Source organism: Sus scrofa, chromosome 6 (genome assembly GCF_054392235.1).
Source record: "Sus scrofa isolate SSC_HxYL_T2T_F1_AM1 chromosome 6, Sscrofa_HxYL_maternal_Yorkshire_Landrace_v2.0, whole genome shotgun sequence".
NCBI classification, from domain to species: domain Eukaryota; kingdom Metazoa; phylum Chordata; class Mammalia; order Artiodactyla; family Suidae; genus Sus; species Sus scrofa.
In genome coordinates, this window is record NC_139388.1 from 76882862 (window position 1) to 76900301 (window position 17440).

The following is a 17440-nucleotide window of genomic DNA, read 5'->3' on the forward strand; positions in this document are numbered from 1 at the left end:
ACTGTCTTCCTACCGTGGGGTCTTTTTTTTTTTTTTAAGTTTTATTTAAGTATACTTGATTTACAAGGCTGTGATAATTTCTGCTATACAACAGAGTGATTCAGTTATATGTGTACACACATCCATTCTCTTTTAAATTCTTTTCCCACATAGAGTATCACAGAATACTGGGTAGAGTTCTCTGTGCTATACAGCAGGTCCCCATTGGCCAATCATTCCATTTACCTCAGTGTGCATATGCCAGTCCCAAACCCCCAGTCCTTCCCCCCATCACCTGTCCCCTTTGGTAACCATAAATTTTTCAAAGTCTAGGAGTCTGTTTCTATTCTGCAAATAAGTTCATTTGGATCTTTTTTTTTCACATTCCACATATAAGTGATGTATATATTGTCTTTCACTTTCTGACTAATTTCACTTAGTGTGATAATCTCTATGTCCACCCATGTTGCTGCAAATGGCATTATTTCATCTTTTTTGTAGCTGAGTAGTATTCCACCATACATATGTACCATATCTTCTTTATCCATTCTTCTGTTGATGGACATTTAGGTTGCTTTCATGTCTTGGCTATTGTGAATAATGCTACAGTGAACATTGGGGTACATGTATCTTTTTGAATTATGGTTTGCTCCAGAGAGATGCCCAGGAGTGGGATTGCTGGATCCTGTGGTAGTTCTATTTTTAGTTTTTTGAGGAACCGCCATACTGTTTTCCATAGTGGTTGTACCAGTTTACATTCACACCAGTAGTGTAAGAGGGTTCCCTTTTCTCTACATCCTCTCCAGCATTTATTGTTTGTAGATTTTTTTATGGTGGCCATTCTGACTGACACATGGTGTTTTTTGTTTTTTTTAATTGCTTTTTAGGACCCATGGCATATGGAGTTCCCAGGCTAGGGGTCTGATTGGAGCTATAGCCACCGGCCTACGCCACAGCCACAGAAACGCCAGATCTGAGCTGTGTCTGCGACCTACACCACAGCTCATGGCAACCCTGGATCCTTAACCCACTGAGTGAGGCCAGGGATCAAACCCGCAACCTTATGGTTTCCAGTCAGATTCGAGCAGGAACTTCTTGTTGCTCTTTTTTTAAATTAACTGTTAAATAATTGTCCAGTGAATTTTTCTATATTTCGCATTATTTCCTTGGGCTAGTTCCTAGCAAGAAATAAGCTTATTGGATCCAGGGGTGGGAGATTTTTAGCCTCTTGTTATATGCATGGTTAAACGGCCTTTCCCACGGCTGAGCCACTGTGCTCAGTGGGTGAGAGCACCAGCTGCCCTCTTCACAAGGTTCATTTCAGCGGTTATTGTGGGTCTTTTGATATTATAGGGCCGACTGCTTCCGAGATAGTCTCTCTTTCTCCTGATGGTTTGACTCTCCGTAAATCAGACATTAATTCTTGCCATATTACATTTCATTCTCTAGGTGTTTTCATGTCGACTGGGGAACGAGCAAGACACAGCTCTTTCAATTGTTGATCCAGTACAAATTCAGGTGGAGCTGGTGGGGAATTCTTCTTATCAGAACAGCTCAGGATTGATGGATGCATTCAACAGTGAGGATTTTCCACCAGTCTTAGAGGTATTGCTGCCAACCTGTCTGACCCTTCAGAGCATATTTGCAAACATTTTCCTGTGCCTCTACTGCTTATTTACTCTGCCAAACCCAACATTTTGGTTATTTCAGCAAATACAAAATAAATATGACATTGTCTCTGCCCTACAAGATCTTCCGGTCTTGTGGAGGATAGGAGACCTTTCAATTGTCAGGCATAATTTTGAAGTTCTATGAAAGTTTACAGAAGGCAGAACTCCATGTAGTTGGGAATGTTGATTGTGAGTGAAACTGAAGGTGAGTGAGTCTGATTGGAAGGAGAGAAGGAGGGGCTTCCAGGTTAGGAAACAGCAATGTCAGGGGCAGGAATGGCCCAGCAAATTGGAGGCTGAAGGAGGTCTCCCTTGAGGAAAGAAGTCTATAGGGAAGTGGGGTGGGGGAGGGCGAGGCGGGAAGGAAGGCCTAAGACTTTGGTGTCTTATTTCTGTGGTAGAGGCAAAATTAATCAGTAATCGTTTGAACCACAGGAGATTTGAAAGAGAAAAGACATTCTGATTTTTGAGCCTCAAAAAAATTTACAACAAGTAATAAATAAAGTGGTACACTCAGACATTCAAGCACACAACCCATTTTAAAGTGGTCTTGTGTTGGTGTCTGTACTGCTTTCCCGGTGGTAGCCAAATTGCTCTTACCTGAGGAAGACTGTATTTTCAGATATATTAATGTGGAACCTGATTCATTTAAGATTTTGTTTACATAAGGAAGAGATAAATTTTGTTGGGTGATCAGTTTGCTTCACGAATTTAAAAGATTAAATGAACCAAAGCAAAATGGATCAACAGAGTGTTGCTTATAGGCTATCTTGTCTCCATCAGAGTCATTCTGTGATCCTCTGCTTTGATAATAAATAAACTTGTATGAAAAGCATTCTTGGGAGTTCCTATTGAGGCTCAGTGGGTTGAGAATCTGACTAGTATCCATGAGGATGCGGGTTTGATCCCTGGCCTCGCTCAGTGGGGTAAGGATCTGGTGTTTCCGTGAGCTGTGGTGTAGGTTGCAGATGTGGCTTGGATCTGGCGTTACTGTGGCTGTGGCGTAGGCCAGCAGCTATAGCTCTGTTTCATCCTCTAGCCTGGGAACTTCCATATGCCGTAGGTGCAGCCCTAGAAAGAAAAAAAAAAAAGAAGAACAATAATCATTCTGCTGACATATTAAATTCTCTAGTAATTTTCCTCACTTAGTATTTTTTATTTGGTACAGTTTTACAACATTGGACCTTATAGCTGAGATATCTTACCTCAGGGCTATTAGTGTTTCATGCCACCAATTTCCCCGTCTTCAAAATGAGAAACTTGGTGTAGTGTCTGTTGGACTGCTGGAACTTGAATTAGAGCTGTTCCTGTAAGAGGTATGGATACGAAAGCAAATGCAACTTTCAAAACTGCCACCTTTTAAATTTTGTTAGATTCACTTACAAGCCCTGGATATCAGACTCTCCTATAATGATGTTCAGCTGTTTCTTGCCATTGCAAAATCCATCCCAGAGCAAGCAAGCGTTGCAGTGCCAGATGCAGCGGCCCTGGAGTCTCCCTCCTTGAGCGGTCACCTTCCCAGTGCATCTCGAGGTGGAGAGGAGATCAGAGAAGGGACGAAGCATACCTTAGATCCTGTCTTGGGTAGGTATTTCACCATAAGCCCCACTCAGTCTTCCAATAACTCCCCTTCTTCTTAACTTGTAGGATTTTCTTTTGCACAGTGTAACTGTTCAAAGTATAATAGTGTGTCATTAAGAGTAATTTTAAGTCATGAGTCTGACTATCTAATTTTTTTAATTAAAGAAAACACCCAAACCAACCGTTCTAGCCTACAGTGTTTTTCCTTTTATAATTTCTTCCAGAGATATGAATAATGCTAAGGTTTAGTTTTAAACTTCAGCTAACCTCCAGAGTTATATGGCTAATACTCAGTTTCAGTTTTAAGCTTTTAAAACACAGCCAACATAGGGAAAAGACTTAAAAATTTTGGGGTACACTTGATAACAAGTTTCTAACTAGGAATTTGTTTTGCTTGTAGAAGGAAATGTTTGTCACTGGTTTCTGAATTTCTTTTTTTTTCCTCCTTCAATTAGCCTGTAGGTTGATTTACATTACATTATTTATATTTATATACACACATGCACACACACACATTTTTGTTTTCCTAGAGTTACAACTGGCTAGACTGCAGGAGCTGGGATTCAGCATGGATGATTGCCGCAAAGCTCTTTTGGTGTGTCAAGGTAATTTGAATAAGGCTTTCCATGCATCTGTCGTTTGCCTCGAATAAAAGGCTGCCTTTCCATTTCCTCCCCTAGGCCCACAGGGAGCCTTGTGAGCTGGTATGTATTTTGAAGACCTTCGGCCGTTTTCTGTGGGCTGAATATAGTCTTGGGCCAGTAATAATAACGTGGCCAGTAATAATAATGTGGCAGAGTATTTTAGAGCAGATACAAATAATGTTCTCAGGAACTGACTGCCTGGCTTCAGCTCCTTGCTCTTGACTGGCTGCTTGTTAGTGACTTGGGCAAGTTAACTTCTCCATACCAGTGCTTCCTTATCTGTGCCCTGAGGACCCGAGGGCCTCCCTCAGAGGTTTGATATAAAGAAGTCATCTGTGTCCCCCTCATGTCAGTCCTGTAAGTGGCTGCTCTTGGGTACAGAGACATCAAATACCTTGCCCAAGATGCAATGTCCCGTAAGTGCCAGGACTGGAAGCAAGCCCTCTTGCTCCAGAGCCAGTGCCCTTAACCACTGTTACACACACTGGCCTCTGGCAGTTTATACGTATGGGGTTGCATTGCTTTTCTCTTCTCTTTTCCATTCTGTTCTTCTTCTAGCAATCTAGTTGTGTTCGGGAGGCTGTTACTTAACAGTTTTGATTATACACATGGTTGGGAAGACAAAGTATGTATAAAGTAAGATGTTTGGGAACAATTACAGAGCAGCACATCAGTATCTGCAAAACTACATGGTGAGGACTCAGTACTTTGGTACCGAGTGGCACCTGGAATTTGGACCCTTCCCTTGGCTCTCCTTGCACACAGTTGTTGCGGTAGAGGAAGGATGGCTTCCGGGAGGCCTTTTGAGCCAGCTGATGAAAGGCGCTGTGAGCTTGAGTGGAGGTGTGCAGCACAGCGGGCCTTGTTGTGTCTGTTTACAAGCAGAACTCCTAATGTGGGGCTCTTTTTTCTTTTTCTTGTTGGAGGCTGCCTCTGGCCTCAGTCTGGGCTTCTCTTGGGCTGTCCAAGAGGTCTCTATCAAATGCATTTCTCTGTTTGCTCTCGAAATTGCTCGAGTAGCTCTGGGGACGGGTTGAACGGATCACCTTTTAATTTCTTGCAAGGTCAACTGAAAAAGGCAGCAAGCTGGTTGTTCAAGAACGCTGAACCTCTGAAGTCCCTTTCCCTGGCCTCTAACAGCCGAGAGAGCCAGGGGGCTGCGCCGGCCCGGCTGCTCTCGGGCGTGGAGATGAAGGCCGAGAGCGTGTGCATCTGCTTTATTGACGACTGCATGGACTGCGACGTCCCTCTCGCAGAGCTCACCTTTTCCCGTGAGTGCTCTCCCGCTTCTCAGGGTCCTCGCAGAGCGTTTCCATGACTGCTGTCTCTCTCTCTCTGTTTCTTTGGTTATTCATGCTCTCTTGTACTTAATTGTATGGGTGAAATTTAGATAATGGTTTTACATATGTTTTCCATTATTTGGTATTTTAAAGAAATGTGTATTTATTTGCCATATGTGGCCTTCAAACTGTGGCTTGGGAATAAAAGGAATTGTCATTGATGAAATTTCTGTTCTATTAACAGCTCCAGTTAAATAATTCCTGATCTCTCCATTTTGTTTATGTTCTCATGTAGCTAAAGACTGTAGGGAATACCATTATTAAAGGAATTTAAAAGATAAGCTTAGAAAATAATTCTTTCATGCTCTGTATCTTTTGAAAATTAAAAAAACACAGAGACTTATTAGAAAGCCCACCACAGAGTGCCTTCCTCCTTAGGGCAGGGTAAGAGGTGACACACGGTCCCTCTGAGAGCTGTCCTTCGGTGGAGCGAAGGGTAGAAGCACGTTATCCTTGTCCATCCTCGCAGGCAGTGTCGCATGAGGCATCTGAGGAGAGGAAATGAAAATCTCGCTGCCCTGTGTACTTTTAATTTTCCACCCTTTTTTTCGGTCTTGCTAAGCATCTTTTCCCTCCCAGGAAAATTTGGTTCTCGGGATTTAATTCGACCTTTACACCTTTTAGAGGTTTGTGTCTTCACTGTGCTTCTAGGCACCATAAGGACCACTTGATTAAAACTAACAACTGGATTTTGACTGTTTTCATGAATATGTTTTCTGCAGAGAGTAATGATTTGTGTTTTTTGTTGTTGTTGTTTTAGGGCCGCACCCGTGGAGGTTCCCAGGTTAGGGGTCCAATTGGAGCCGTAGCTGCTGGCCTACGCCACAGCCACAGCAATGCCAGATCCGAGCCACGTCTGCGACCTATACCGCAGCTCACGGCAACGCCGGATCCTTAACCCACTGAGTGAGGCCAGGGATCGAACTTGTGTCGTGGATACTAGTTAGATTCATTTCTGCTGAGCCAGGAAGGGAACTCCTATTTCTGGTTTGTCTATAGTAATCTTAAAATTTTGCGCTAATCTTTATCAGGGCATGGCTCTTCTCATCACTCCACCTTCTTTTCAGATATTGAGGTAAAAGTATGTTTTTTATGTTCCCAGGCTTGAGACACACCTGGGTTCTAGGACTGGGACTGGTGGGGAGGTGCATGAGGCGTTGACCTCATTTGCAGCATTTAAAGGGGTGCCAAAGAACTTGTAATTAAGACAAATGATATTTTAATGCAGTGTCCTTAAAAAGCAGAATTTGTGTCAAAAAAGAACCCCCACGATGAACAGAATATCAGATTTTTGTGTGCTCTCCTCTAAAATCATCGCTATTAGCTGTAACTAGCATCTCTTAATTTTATTTTTATCAAGGTACCCCACTTATAGCACTGTGTAAATTTTGTGTGTAATCGTTATATTTCTGTGTATATATACATTGCAGTGTGTCCATCACCAGAAATTTCTTTAGTTTCTGGCCATCACCACACAGTTGATCACCTGCACTCATGCCCCCATCCCTTCCCTCTGGTAATTACTGCTCTGTTCTCTGTATCTATGTGTTTGTTGTTCTGGTATCTCTTAAATATGATTTGTCAGCAAAAGAAAGTTTTGGTTGTTCCCGCCCCACCATCGCAATAAGATTTGTTTTCATTGCAGGCCTGAATTTCCTGCAGCACGTAAGAACTAGCCCCGAAGGCTACGCCCACTTCACCCTTTCTGGAGATTACTATAACCGTGCTCTGTCAGGTTAGTACAGTTATTACGGGATTTGAAAAATACATGTCAGCATTTGCCTGGGCTTATTTCTTCATGAATTTTACATGAGGGAAAGGGGGAGGAACAGAATGGGGAGAGATGAAAAATAAGTTCCCTGGTGGCTCAGCTGGTTAAAGATCCGGCATTGTCACTTCTGTGGCTGGTGTTGCTATTGTGGTGTAGGTTCAGTTTGTGGCCTGGCAATTTCCGTGTGTCACAGGTGCAGCCCACATAGATATATATATATACATATTTGATATATTTCTACTGAATTATTTACAGTTTTGCTAATTAGTTCTTTTTGATCCTGGACTTTGGCTGATTTCAGAACGTGAAGTTGCTCAATAGTGAAGGATCATTTGTCTAGCCCTGATAGTAGCTAAATTTCAAGCCCATAAGCATGTTAAACTTCAGGCTGCCTCACGCCCTACTGGACTCGTTTCATTAGCGTCATACTGAGTCAGCCACAATGTGTAATCTGCCATACCTACTCCCTCAAGAGAATGTGATTGATCAGGGCAGGCTGCTTTTCTGAAGCCATAAAGCCTGGAGGTACTGCATGGCCTTTTCAGGTTTCTTTCCTTCCAGCAGCAAGACCAAGGTAAGGGCCTGTACAGATGGACATTCAGGAACCATCCTATCCCAGGGCCAAGCAGTTTGTGCTATGAGCTTCTTTGCCTTAAGAGAGTGCTTTGCGGGTGTGGACAGAGTCAACCGAGTAGTGCTGTGGAGTCCACCGCTTAGGGTCTTAGGCCGAAGAGTGGTTTCTCCCTTCGATGTCAGAGGAAAACCATGCTTCAGTGTGTTTTGCTCTGCCACTGGTTCTAGAGTAGATGCCACACGCGGTTTTCTGGGTTGGTTAACATTCTCCCCTCTCTCTTCTGGATTCACGTAAGGCTAACACTCTTCTTTCTTAATTGTTCAAAATATTTAACTTTAGAATAATGGCCCAAATCTTGCTAGTTGAGGGAAACTTTTCAGGGCATCTGGTAGCTATTTTTCTTTTCTTTTCTTTTTTTAAATCATTTGTTTTACCAGAGCAGATATTGCTTCCTTTTCAAGTTGTGTGAATACAGTCAGGTTATGAGGTGCCAAATGGTGGGAGGAGAAGACTCTGCCTGCGTTGTGCTAGGTTAGATGTGCTTTGCATTGGTAAATCACCTCATCTGTGGCTGGCTGAGCATATTTTAGAAAACTGTTAGAATTTAAGTGGCCTTGAAAACTTGATCCTTTTTTTCCCTAAACTCAGTGAATTTTATTACATTTATAGTTGTGCAGTGATCATCGCAACCCAATTTTAGAGCATTTCCACCCCCAGCCCATCCTCCCACCCCCAGCCTGTCTCCTTTGAAAACCATACGTTTTTCAAAGTCTATGAGTTAGTATCTGTTCTGCGAAGAAGTTCATCGTGTCCTTTTTTTGGATTCCACATGGAAGTGACAGCATATGACACTGGTGTCTCCCTGTCTGACTTCACTTAGCACGATAATTTACAGGTCCATCCATGCTGCTGCAAATGCTATTATTTCTCTCCTTTTAACGGCCGAGTGATATTTCCTTGTGTGTATGTACCACATCTTCTTTATCCACTCCTCTGTCAATGGGCGTTTAGGTTGTTTCCATGTCTTGGCTATGGTATATAGTGCTGCAATGAACATTGGAGTACATGGAAAACTTGAATCTTTAAAACCCACAGTGAGATACCATTTTTCTCACCCAAAAGACTGGCAAAAGGAAGTGTGACAAGTATGGTGAAGATGTGAGACATAGATCTTATTTTTTTTTGTCTTTTTTTTTTTTTTTTTTGCTTTTTAGGGCCATGCCTGCAGCATATGGAGGTTCCCAGGCTAGGGGTCTAATTGGAGATACAGCCACCGGCCTACGCCACAGCCAAAGCAATGCCGGATTTGAGCCGCGTCTGTGACCTGCACCACGGCTCATGGCAACACCAGATCCTTAACCCACTGAGTGAGGCCAGGGATCTGAACCCGAGACCTCATGGTTCCTAGTCAGATTCGTTAACCACTGAGCCACGACGGGAATTCCTAGACCTCTTTTTTTTTCCTTTTCTGCAGCATATGGAAGTTCCCCGGGCCAGAGGTCAAATTGGAGCTGCAGCTGAGGTCTACAGAGCCGCACGGCAACTCTGGATCTGAGCCGCATCTGTGACTTATGCCGCAGCTTGTGGCAATGCCGGATCCTTAACCCACTGAGCAAGGCCAGGGATCAAACCTGCCTCCTCAAAGAGACAACTTTGGGTTCCTAACCTGCCGAGCCACAGCCGAAACTCCGAGCCACAGAACTTTTGTTTCCTGTGTCAGAATTGTAAATTGGGACAACTGCTTTGGAAAACAATACGACCTATAAGTATACAGGCAACCCCGCAATATACTTCCTCCAGATCTGTAACCTGGAGACGCTCCTGCCTGTGTGTGCTAGGAAACATGTTCAAGACCACTGTTAGTAGTGGTCTTCCTGGAACCAAGTGAAATGACTCCTGGCAGTGGATGGGTAAATAAACTGTGGTATGTTCATAAGTGGATTACAGTTCAGTGGTGAAAATAATGGCCTGCAGCATATGGCATCAGTATGAGTGAATCTCAAAGACATTTTATTGAGCAAAAATAGAAACTTGCACAAGAACACATACAGTTGGATCATATTTGTGTAAAAATCCTCAACAGGACAAACTAATCTACATATTCTTAAGAAGTCTGTACATGTGTGGTAGAACTGTAGAGAAGAACAAGGAAAGGATTAAAAATTCAAGCTCATGGAGAGGTTTGATGGGGAGTGGTAGGTACTGAGGGGCTTCAAACACACGTGTCATTTTCTCTTTCCCATTTCTAAAGCTGAATAGTGGGTACGTGAGTGTTTCTAGTAATTTTATTCTTTAAACCATACATATATGTTGTTTATACATACCTTTTGTACATAGGGCATTTTAAGATTAAAAATTTTGATATATTGATACCAAAAATACTTGGTATATTTCTGAGTATATCTATTTATTTAACCAATGGATTCTTGATGTAAGCAGGATAATCAAACTTAGTAGTTACTTCAGGCCCTGACGTGATTTTTCCAGCCTAAGTCTGAGATGCTGTTTTCAGTCTTGAGGATGTAAAAAATCGATGCCACTCTTCAGCAGCAGAGGGCATGTACACTTCCTGCCTGGCTTCCTCCCCTCTGGAAGACCCCGTTGGGGTGCATACATGCTCTTCTACTCGTGTGCTCCAGAGGCACAGACATCCGTGGGGTGACCTGCAGCTAAAGATGGTGCTTTTGCTGTGAAATCAAGTTGGAAAGAGAAAGCTGTTAGCTATAGTTTGCCCTGGCTGAGCCTTTGTGAACGGTGTTCCCCTATAAACTCTTGATATCTGCTCAACAGATGTCTTATTTCCTGTGTTCTTTTAGGCTGGGAGCCATTCATTGAGCCATGGCCATGCTCTGTATCCTGGCAACAACAGGCAGCCAGCCGTCTCCATCCTCCTCGACTGAAGCTGGAAGCCAAGGCCAAACACCGTTTGGATATCAACATCACTTCTGTACTAATGGGTGAGTGGAAAGTTGTCTTTAGAACATGGGTACCTTTCTGGGCATAAGTGCTATGTCTGGAAGGCTATTAACCCTGGCGTAGCAAATACTTGGGTCCATACCAGACATCACTTACTCATCATGGCTGCTTGCCTGATTATCCCTAACCTGGCCTCACGATGCTTCTCAACCCATTGCTGGGTGTCAGTGATCAGCTGGGAGCCTGGACTACATGGGAATCATCAATGTCCACGATGGACTTTCTCCCCGCGGTGCTTGGTCACTGGGATTTATTCAACATCCTATAAGTGATCTCAGGCTCTTCACAGAATAATTCTTAAAAGGTATAATTTGGGGGAGTTTTCTTGTGGCCTAGTGGTTAAAGATCTGGCAGTGTCACTGCTGTGGCTTGGATTGCTGCTGTGGCTCAAGTTTGATCCCTGGCCCGGGAACTTCTGCATGGTTTGGGCACTGCCCAAAAAAAGGTATAATTTTGATCGTCTTATAGTAGGGTGCGTTGCCTGTGCTGTTTCCCATCAAGTATCATGTTGACCTAACTCTGAAAACCACTGGGTTAAAAGGGCTGCCAAGCCAATGGTGTGTGTTCCACAAGTATTTTTGAAATGTACATTCTCTGGCGCGGTGCGTCAGAACCACGCTGTGCGTTTCTTTACATCGAAGGAAGAGTAACGTGACACAGTCAGGTAGCCGACTTTCCCTATAAAACTTGCTCACTGTTTGCATTAGTGATCTCTACAATCTGATTTTTGATAACATTGTAGTTCTCTTTGAGTGACAACATACCCTAATTGTCCTCAGCATCCACAGGGATTGGTTCCAGCAGCCCCCCTTCACTCCCCCCACCAAACCCCACCACCATCACCAAAATCTGTGGATGCTCAAGTCCCTTATATAAAATGGCCTAGTACAAAGAACACAGTTGGCCCTCTGTATCTGTGAGTTTTGCCTCCCATCTGCAAAACTCATTCTATACTGCAAACCTGTGAACTCCCTTCAGTGTGTGTGTTGGAGTAGCTCATAGAATATCCATTGGCTCATTCCATGTCAGAGTAGGATGGAGAGACTGTATTGTGAAATGAGACCGTAAGTTTATCGATCCCCAGATTTTAAAACCACTGTTCTACATTGGCCTATTTCATCCACTAATTTGCTGGATGTTAATATCACCTAGTTAATAGGAAATTGACCTTATGAGTTTATATTATTTTGGTTCCTCTATTGTTTTTTATGTAATCTGTTCATCTGGATATCTAGGTAAAGTTTGAGCAGTGCAAAAGCTTATCTCATACAAAGGGTTCCATTGATATTTCTGATGAGTATTTAATTAAAAATATCTTCTATACCTCACACCAGTCAGAGTGGCCATCATTACTAAGTTCACAAATAACAAATGCTGGAGGGCATGTGGAGAAAAGGGAACCCTCCTGCACTGTTTGTGGGAATGTAAGCTGGTACAACTACTATGGAGATCAGTATGGAGATACCTTAGAAATCTATACATAGAACTACCATATGATCCAGCAGCCCCACTCTTGGGCGTATATCTGGAGAAAACTTTCCTTAAAAAAGACACATGCACCCGCATATTCATTGCAGCACTATTCACAATAGCCAAGGCATGGGAACAACCCAAATGTCCATCGACAGACGATTGGATTAGGAAGATGTGGTATGTATACACAATGGAATACTACTCAGCCATAAAAAAGAACAAAATAATGCCATTTGCAGCAACATGGATGGAACTAGAGACTCTCATACTGAGCAAAGTAAGTCAGAAAGAGAAAGACAAATACCACATGACATCACTTATATCTGGAATCTAATATAAGGCACAGATGAGCCTTTCCATAGGAAAGAAAATCATGGACTTGAGGAATAGACTTGTGGCTGCCAAGGGTGAGGGGGAAGAAGGGGGAGGGAGTGGGATGGATTGGGAATTTGGGGTTAATAGATGCAAGCTATTGCCTTTGGAATGGATAAGCAATGAGATCCTGCTGTGTAGCACTGGGAACTATGTCTAGTCACTTCTGATGGAGCGTGAGAATGTGCGAAAATAGAATGTGTACATGTATGTGTAACCAGGTCAACCATGCTGTACAGTAGAAAAAAAAATTGTATTGGGGAAATAACTATTAAAAAAAAAATCTTCTAAAAAACATTCTTGTCAATGGTAAAGCTGGGTTTTTTTTTTTTGACCTTTAATTCTTTATTTCTAATATTGTGCTGAAAACCAGAAGCATTGCTGTGACTTCCTAGTATTGAAATATCATTTCTTTTTTTTTTTTGTCTTTTTGTCTTTTTAGGGCCGCACCCATGGCATATGGAGGTTCCCAGGCTAGGGGTCGAATCAGAGCTGTAGCCGCCGGCCTATGCCACAGCCACAGCAACGCCAGATCCAAGACGTGTCTGCGACCTACACCACAGCTCACGGCAACGCTGGATCCTTAAACCACTGAGCGAGGCCAGGGATCGAACCCGCAACCTCATGGTTCCTAGTTGGATTCATTTCCGCTGCACCACGACAGAAACTCCTCAGATATCATTTCTGTAGCCACATCTTGGAGCTGAAAGCTAGAAATTAATAATTTTTATTTTAAAAAGTGTGATACTAGTTCCCTGATGGCCTAGTAGGTGAAGGACCTGGCGTTGTCACTGCTGTGGCTCAGGTTCGATCCCTGGCCCGGGAATTTCCACATGCCGCAAATGTGGCCAAAATAAATAAATGAAAGTATAATTAGTATAAAAGGTCTTTGTCCAGGTGTGGTGCATAATTATTTTAATCTGCTCTCCCAGTAAAAGCCACTCCTGAAGAGTTGTCAGCTGGATTTCAGCCTCCTGAATTTAGTGGTTTTTTTATAGCCTCTAACTGGTCTTTCTGTCTCCAAACCCTGTCCCTAAGTGTGCCATGCCATGCCCTTCACAAAGAATGTTGTTCTCTTTTCTAGACTTCTTTACCTCAGCATTTGAACCAGAGTCACACAAAGTGTTGTGTTCCCTAATTGGGCCATGTACTTTCTTCCTTTTTTTTGGCTTTTCAGGGCCATACCCTTGGCATAGGGAGATTCCCAAGCTAGGGGTTGAATCGAATCAGAGCTGCAGCTTCCATCTGGCAGCACAGCCTCAGTGATGTGGGGTTGGGGCCGCGTTTGCGTTTGCGACCTACACCACAGCTCGTGGCAACACTGGATCCCCGACCCACTGAGCAAGGCCAGGGATCAAACCCGCATCCTTGTGGATATGTGGACACTAGTCGGATTCGTTTCCTCTGAGCCCCAATGGGAACTCCTGTGCCATGCACTTTCACGTCTCGAAGTCTTTGCACATGCTTTTGTCTGTGCCTGGAATGTCCCTGATTCCGTAATCCTGTTGGTAACCCTACCTACTCTTCCAGACCCAGATCGAAGGGCCTCACCTCTCTGAAGGTGGCAGCAGGCTTTGGTGTGTACTCCGTCACTTCTGCCGAAGCAGAGTAGATATTTCCCTCTTACGAGCTCCCCGTAGCGTTTTACTTGTATCTTTGTTTTAGCTCCTTTCACATTGTGGGATGGTTTTGTGGTGATGGTTGTTTTAACATTAATTTCTTCCAGTGGAGTATGAGGTTCTTCGGGGGCCAGCATTCTCAGAATCTAGCATTTATTCAGGCACTTGATAAAAGCTTATTTTGCTGAATCGAAATGATCTGAATTGAACCCTCAACTTTTTTCTTCTTCTGTTCTTAATATCTTTGTGGACTCTTTTCTAGACCAGTATGTAAGCACCAAGGAGTCGTGGATGGCAGATTATTGTAAACAGGACAAGGAAATAGATTCAACCACGTCGGAAGACTGGATGGGCTCCTCAGTGGATCCTCCATGCTTTGGACAAAGTAAGATTTTTCCCTGCAGATGTTTGACGAAATCACCTTTGACTTAACGTTTCCTTGAGAAATGCAAATAGAACCCTCCTTTTCTATGGAAAAACCTATAGGAAATTCTGACTGTCTTCTGTAGTTCTATTTTAGTCTTTACAAGGGACATTTTTCTGTCACAGAATGCTGGACTTTTAATACAAGCTCTAGTTGCAGCACTGTGGGAGAGGAAGGGTCTGTGGTCCCACGGTTCCTGATTCTGGTCACATTGCACACGAACCGGTGCGTCTGGAGATGCATCTGGATCAGCTGGTGGTCAGTGTGTGTTTTTCTCAGCAGAGCATTCCAATTGCTTGGACTTCTGGACTGGATTTTTAAGGGCATCTTTTTAGTTTCCTAAGTCTAGAGATAGTTTGGATGTATTCTTGAAGCGAGGGAGGGCAGGCTTCCATGTGGAAACAATTGTTTCAGGGAGGGGTGGGCTGTACTGTTAGTAACTTACAAAAGAATCAAATACCCAGCCTCTTGAAGAAAGAGGAGCCAGTTTGTTCTCTGTTAACAATGTTTTCTTTCCTTATTTAATGCTTCACCATGGAGCTCTGGTTTCCTCAGAGCTGGGGAGATTCTGATGGCCAACTGCGTGGTCCTTAGTTGTTCCACAAGCCATCATCATCCAAATTCAGCTCAGCCCCAGCTCTTTCAGTGTGGTTTCTTTGGGGAGTCGTGGCTGGACTTCATGTAGCTCGTGAATGCTTAGCTATTCCATCTGGTCTGCAGACGTGTCGCGGGGAAGATGGATTTTCTTAGTATACGAAGTATTGGAACCGGTTCGTCTCTCCTCGGTGTATCAAAGGACTGTCTCTCTGCCTTGTACTTCTAGAAGGAGGGACAAAGACATGTCAGCTCTGCTTGCTCTCTGTCTCCCCAGGCTTTGCTTCCGGGTCTCAAGGCCATCGCTTAGGAGCCAGGGCTTTTCAGACATCATCAGGTTCAATTCTGGCTCCTCCTCTAACCTCCCCAATATGTGTGTCGAGAGAATGTGACACAGTCTCCCCAGAAGACTCTAAACAATCTGTGTATTATGTAATGCATCCTAGAGAGTGTGTTTCTGAAAATTGTATTCATGCAGAGGGATCTTAAATCCAGGCTCTGTGCAAACACTAGGAAGGCCTCATCTTCAGGGTTCTGATGAAAGGCTTTTCTTTTGTCCCTCTCCCACTGCTCTCCTCCCCGTTTATTTTAAAGTCTGCTCTTTATTTATAGTTAAGAAATAACTGTATTAATATATTATGGTTAAGCTACCTTATCTATGTTAAATGCATGTGCTAAATTAAAGCTGGATTTTTATTTACCTACATATTTTTATGGTTCCTTCGGCTTACAAAGGTGTAACAGGTCTTTTTAATTAGGCATAAGCAAATATACCTAAATTTCTAAACCTCTGATTGAGAATTTCTGGACTGTGGAATAGCAGATTATATATATATAATATAGCCTCTTACTAGGCCTACTAAAATATTTGTTTTGAAAGTCAATAGGTTTAAATCTTGTTGAACTGATCACAAACCTTCAGCCTTTATTCGAGAATATTTAGTCACATCTCCCTCAGATGTGTGCCTTTTATTCCTATTGACTAGCTTCAAAATGAGCCCTTGAAACAGAGCTTCTTTTTTTTTTTTTTCCTTTTAAATGAAATAGAGGTTCTTACTATGAAAGTCAACCTAAGGAAGCTACTGATTTTTCACTGTGTCTTTAACTGGGGAAAGAAAATAATGGCCTCATTTTTGGCAAAATTGTTGGCTTTATTCAGTAAGGGCTGAGACTCTGCAGATAAACCTGCAGTGACACCTTCCTCAGTTCATTTGTTTTGTATTCAGGGACATTTTATGGAAATACCAAAACTAAATATTCTGAAAATGTCCTTGTTTAATTTTGTAATAGAAGTAATACCATGAGGTAACGCCTTAGAGATTGTTTCAGCTTGGAACACAGACTGACTCTTTCCCTGAAGTTTTTGAGACCCGTCAGGGATTAGCATTGTGCTACTGCCTCTTCCCGTTGGAACGGAGCAGCTTCCACTAACCTCTGTACTGACTGTTCTTGGTGGCGTCTCCGTGCCATGTAAGAACATACATGCTTTAGGTTAACAGTCCTCCAAAGGCTGGTCATTCTGGCCGAGTGAGTGTGAGTATGTTTTCTTTCCCTGATTGAGAAGAAGGGGCATGTGGTCTGTGGACACAGCCTCTGCCGTGAAAGCCAGCACGAAAACTGTCTCGCTCACCGCATCCACGACCTCCTTAGCTCTTGGGAACCACTGCAGGGATGATCCTCTAATTGCGTGCTGCTCGCTGTTTTTGTAATGTGCTCTATTTGTGCTATGTTTTGGAGATGAGTCTTCTTTTTCACTGTATTTATGCTCCCCTCTAACTTTGTCTCTCCTGTCTACCAGGCCTCCCCCTTGTCTACCTTAGAACTAGGAGTACAGCCAGTCTGACTAACCTAGAGCACCAGATCTATGCTAGAGGTACAGTACAGCCAAGCGAGGGCTTGCTTTATTTTCCTGTTTTAAGAACTGCCTTGTACATCGATTTTCTGTGAATACGGGAGTTCAGTGGGGATCCACCCAGTTTTGAGAACGGCTTTGCTGGAGTAGCAGGAAAGATCACTTCCAACTAATGGACAACGTGGCGTCTTATATCAGAAGGAAGCGATGTGCAGAGTCTTATTCTGTCTCCTCCGCTGCTTTAAGTCTAGCGGAAATGGAATCAACTCCATCGTGTGTGATGCAGAAACATCCGTTGTCAGTTAGAGGGGATGTCTCAGATTGAAAACGGAAGAAAGCCATTGTCCATCAAGCAGTGCTGCACACCTTTGTCCATAGACTACGCAGTGAATAGTTCTCCTTTTTTTTTTTTTTTTGGCTGCGTCCACAGCATGTGGAAATTCCCGGGCCAGGGATCGAACCCATGCCACAGCCGTGACCCAAGGCACTGTAGTCACAATGCCGGATCTTTAACCCTCTGTGCCATGGGAGAACTGCAGAATAGGAGCTGTAATGATCAGGAACAGAGCTA

The 17440-nt window shown here is 43.3% G+C and overlaps 1 protein-coding gene across 20 annotated transcripts in view; it reads left to right on the top strand.

Moving 5' to 3' along the window:
- The window catches only part of VPS13D (vacuolar protein sorting 13 homolog D), a 256641-nt gene that overhangs the window by 79821 nt on the left and 159380 nt on the right, over positions 1-17440 (top strand). For 10 of the 20 annotated variants that reach the window (XR_002344906.2, XR_014807064.1, XR_014807062.1 and 7 more), the window contains 8 exons: positions 1429-1584; positions 3023-3233; positions 3761-3835; positions 4939-5145; positions 6860-6949; positions 10376-10516; positions 14262-14384; positions 16816-16890. Coding sequence is in view for 6 of the 20 variants with exons in the window: in XM_021095374.2 (XP_020951033.1) it covers positions 1429-1584; positions 3023-3233; positions 3761-3835; positions 4939-5145; positions 6860-6949; positions 10376-10516; positions 14262-14384; positions 16816-16890 (1078 nt within the window). In the remaining 14 variants the exon portion in view is untranslated. The remainder of the gene's footprint in view (positions 1-1428; positions 1585-3022; positions 3234-3760; positions 3836-4938; positions 5146-6859; positions 6950-10375; positions 10517-14261; positions 14385-16815; positions 16891-17440) is intronic. The other 10 variants (XR_002344908.2, XR_014807067.1, XR_014807063.1 and 7 more) reach the window with 1 other exon arrangement.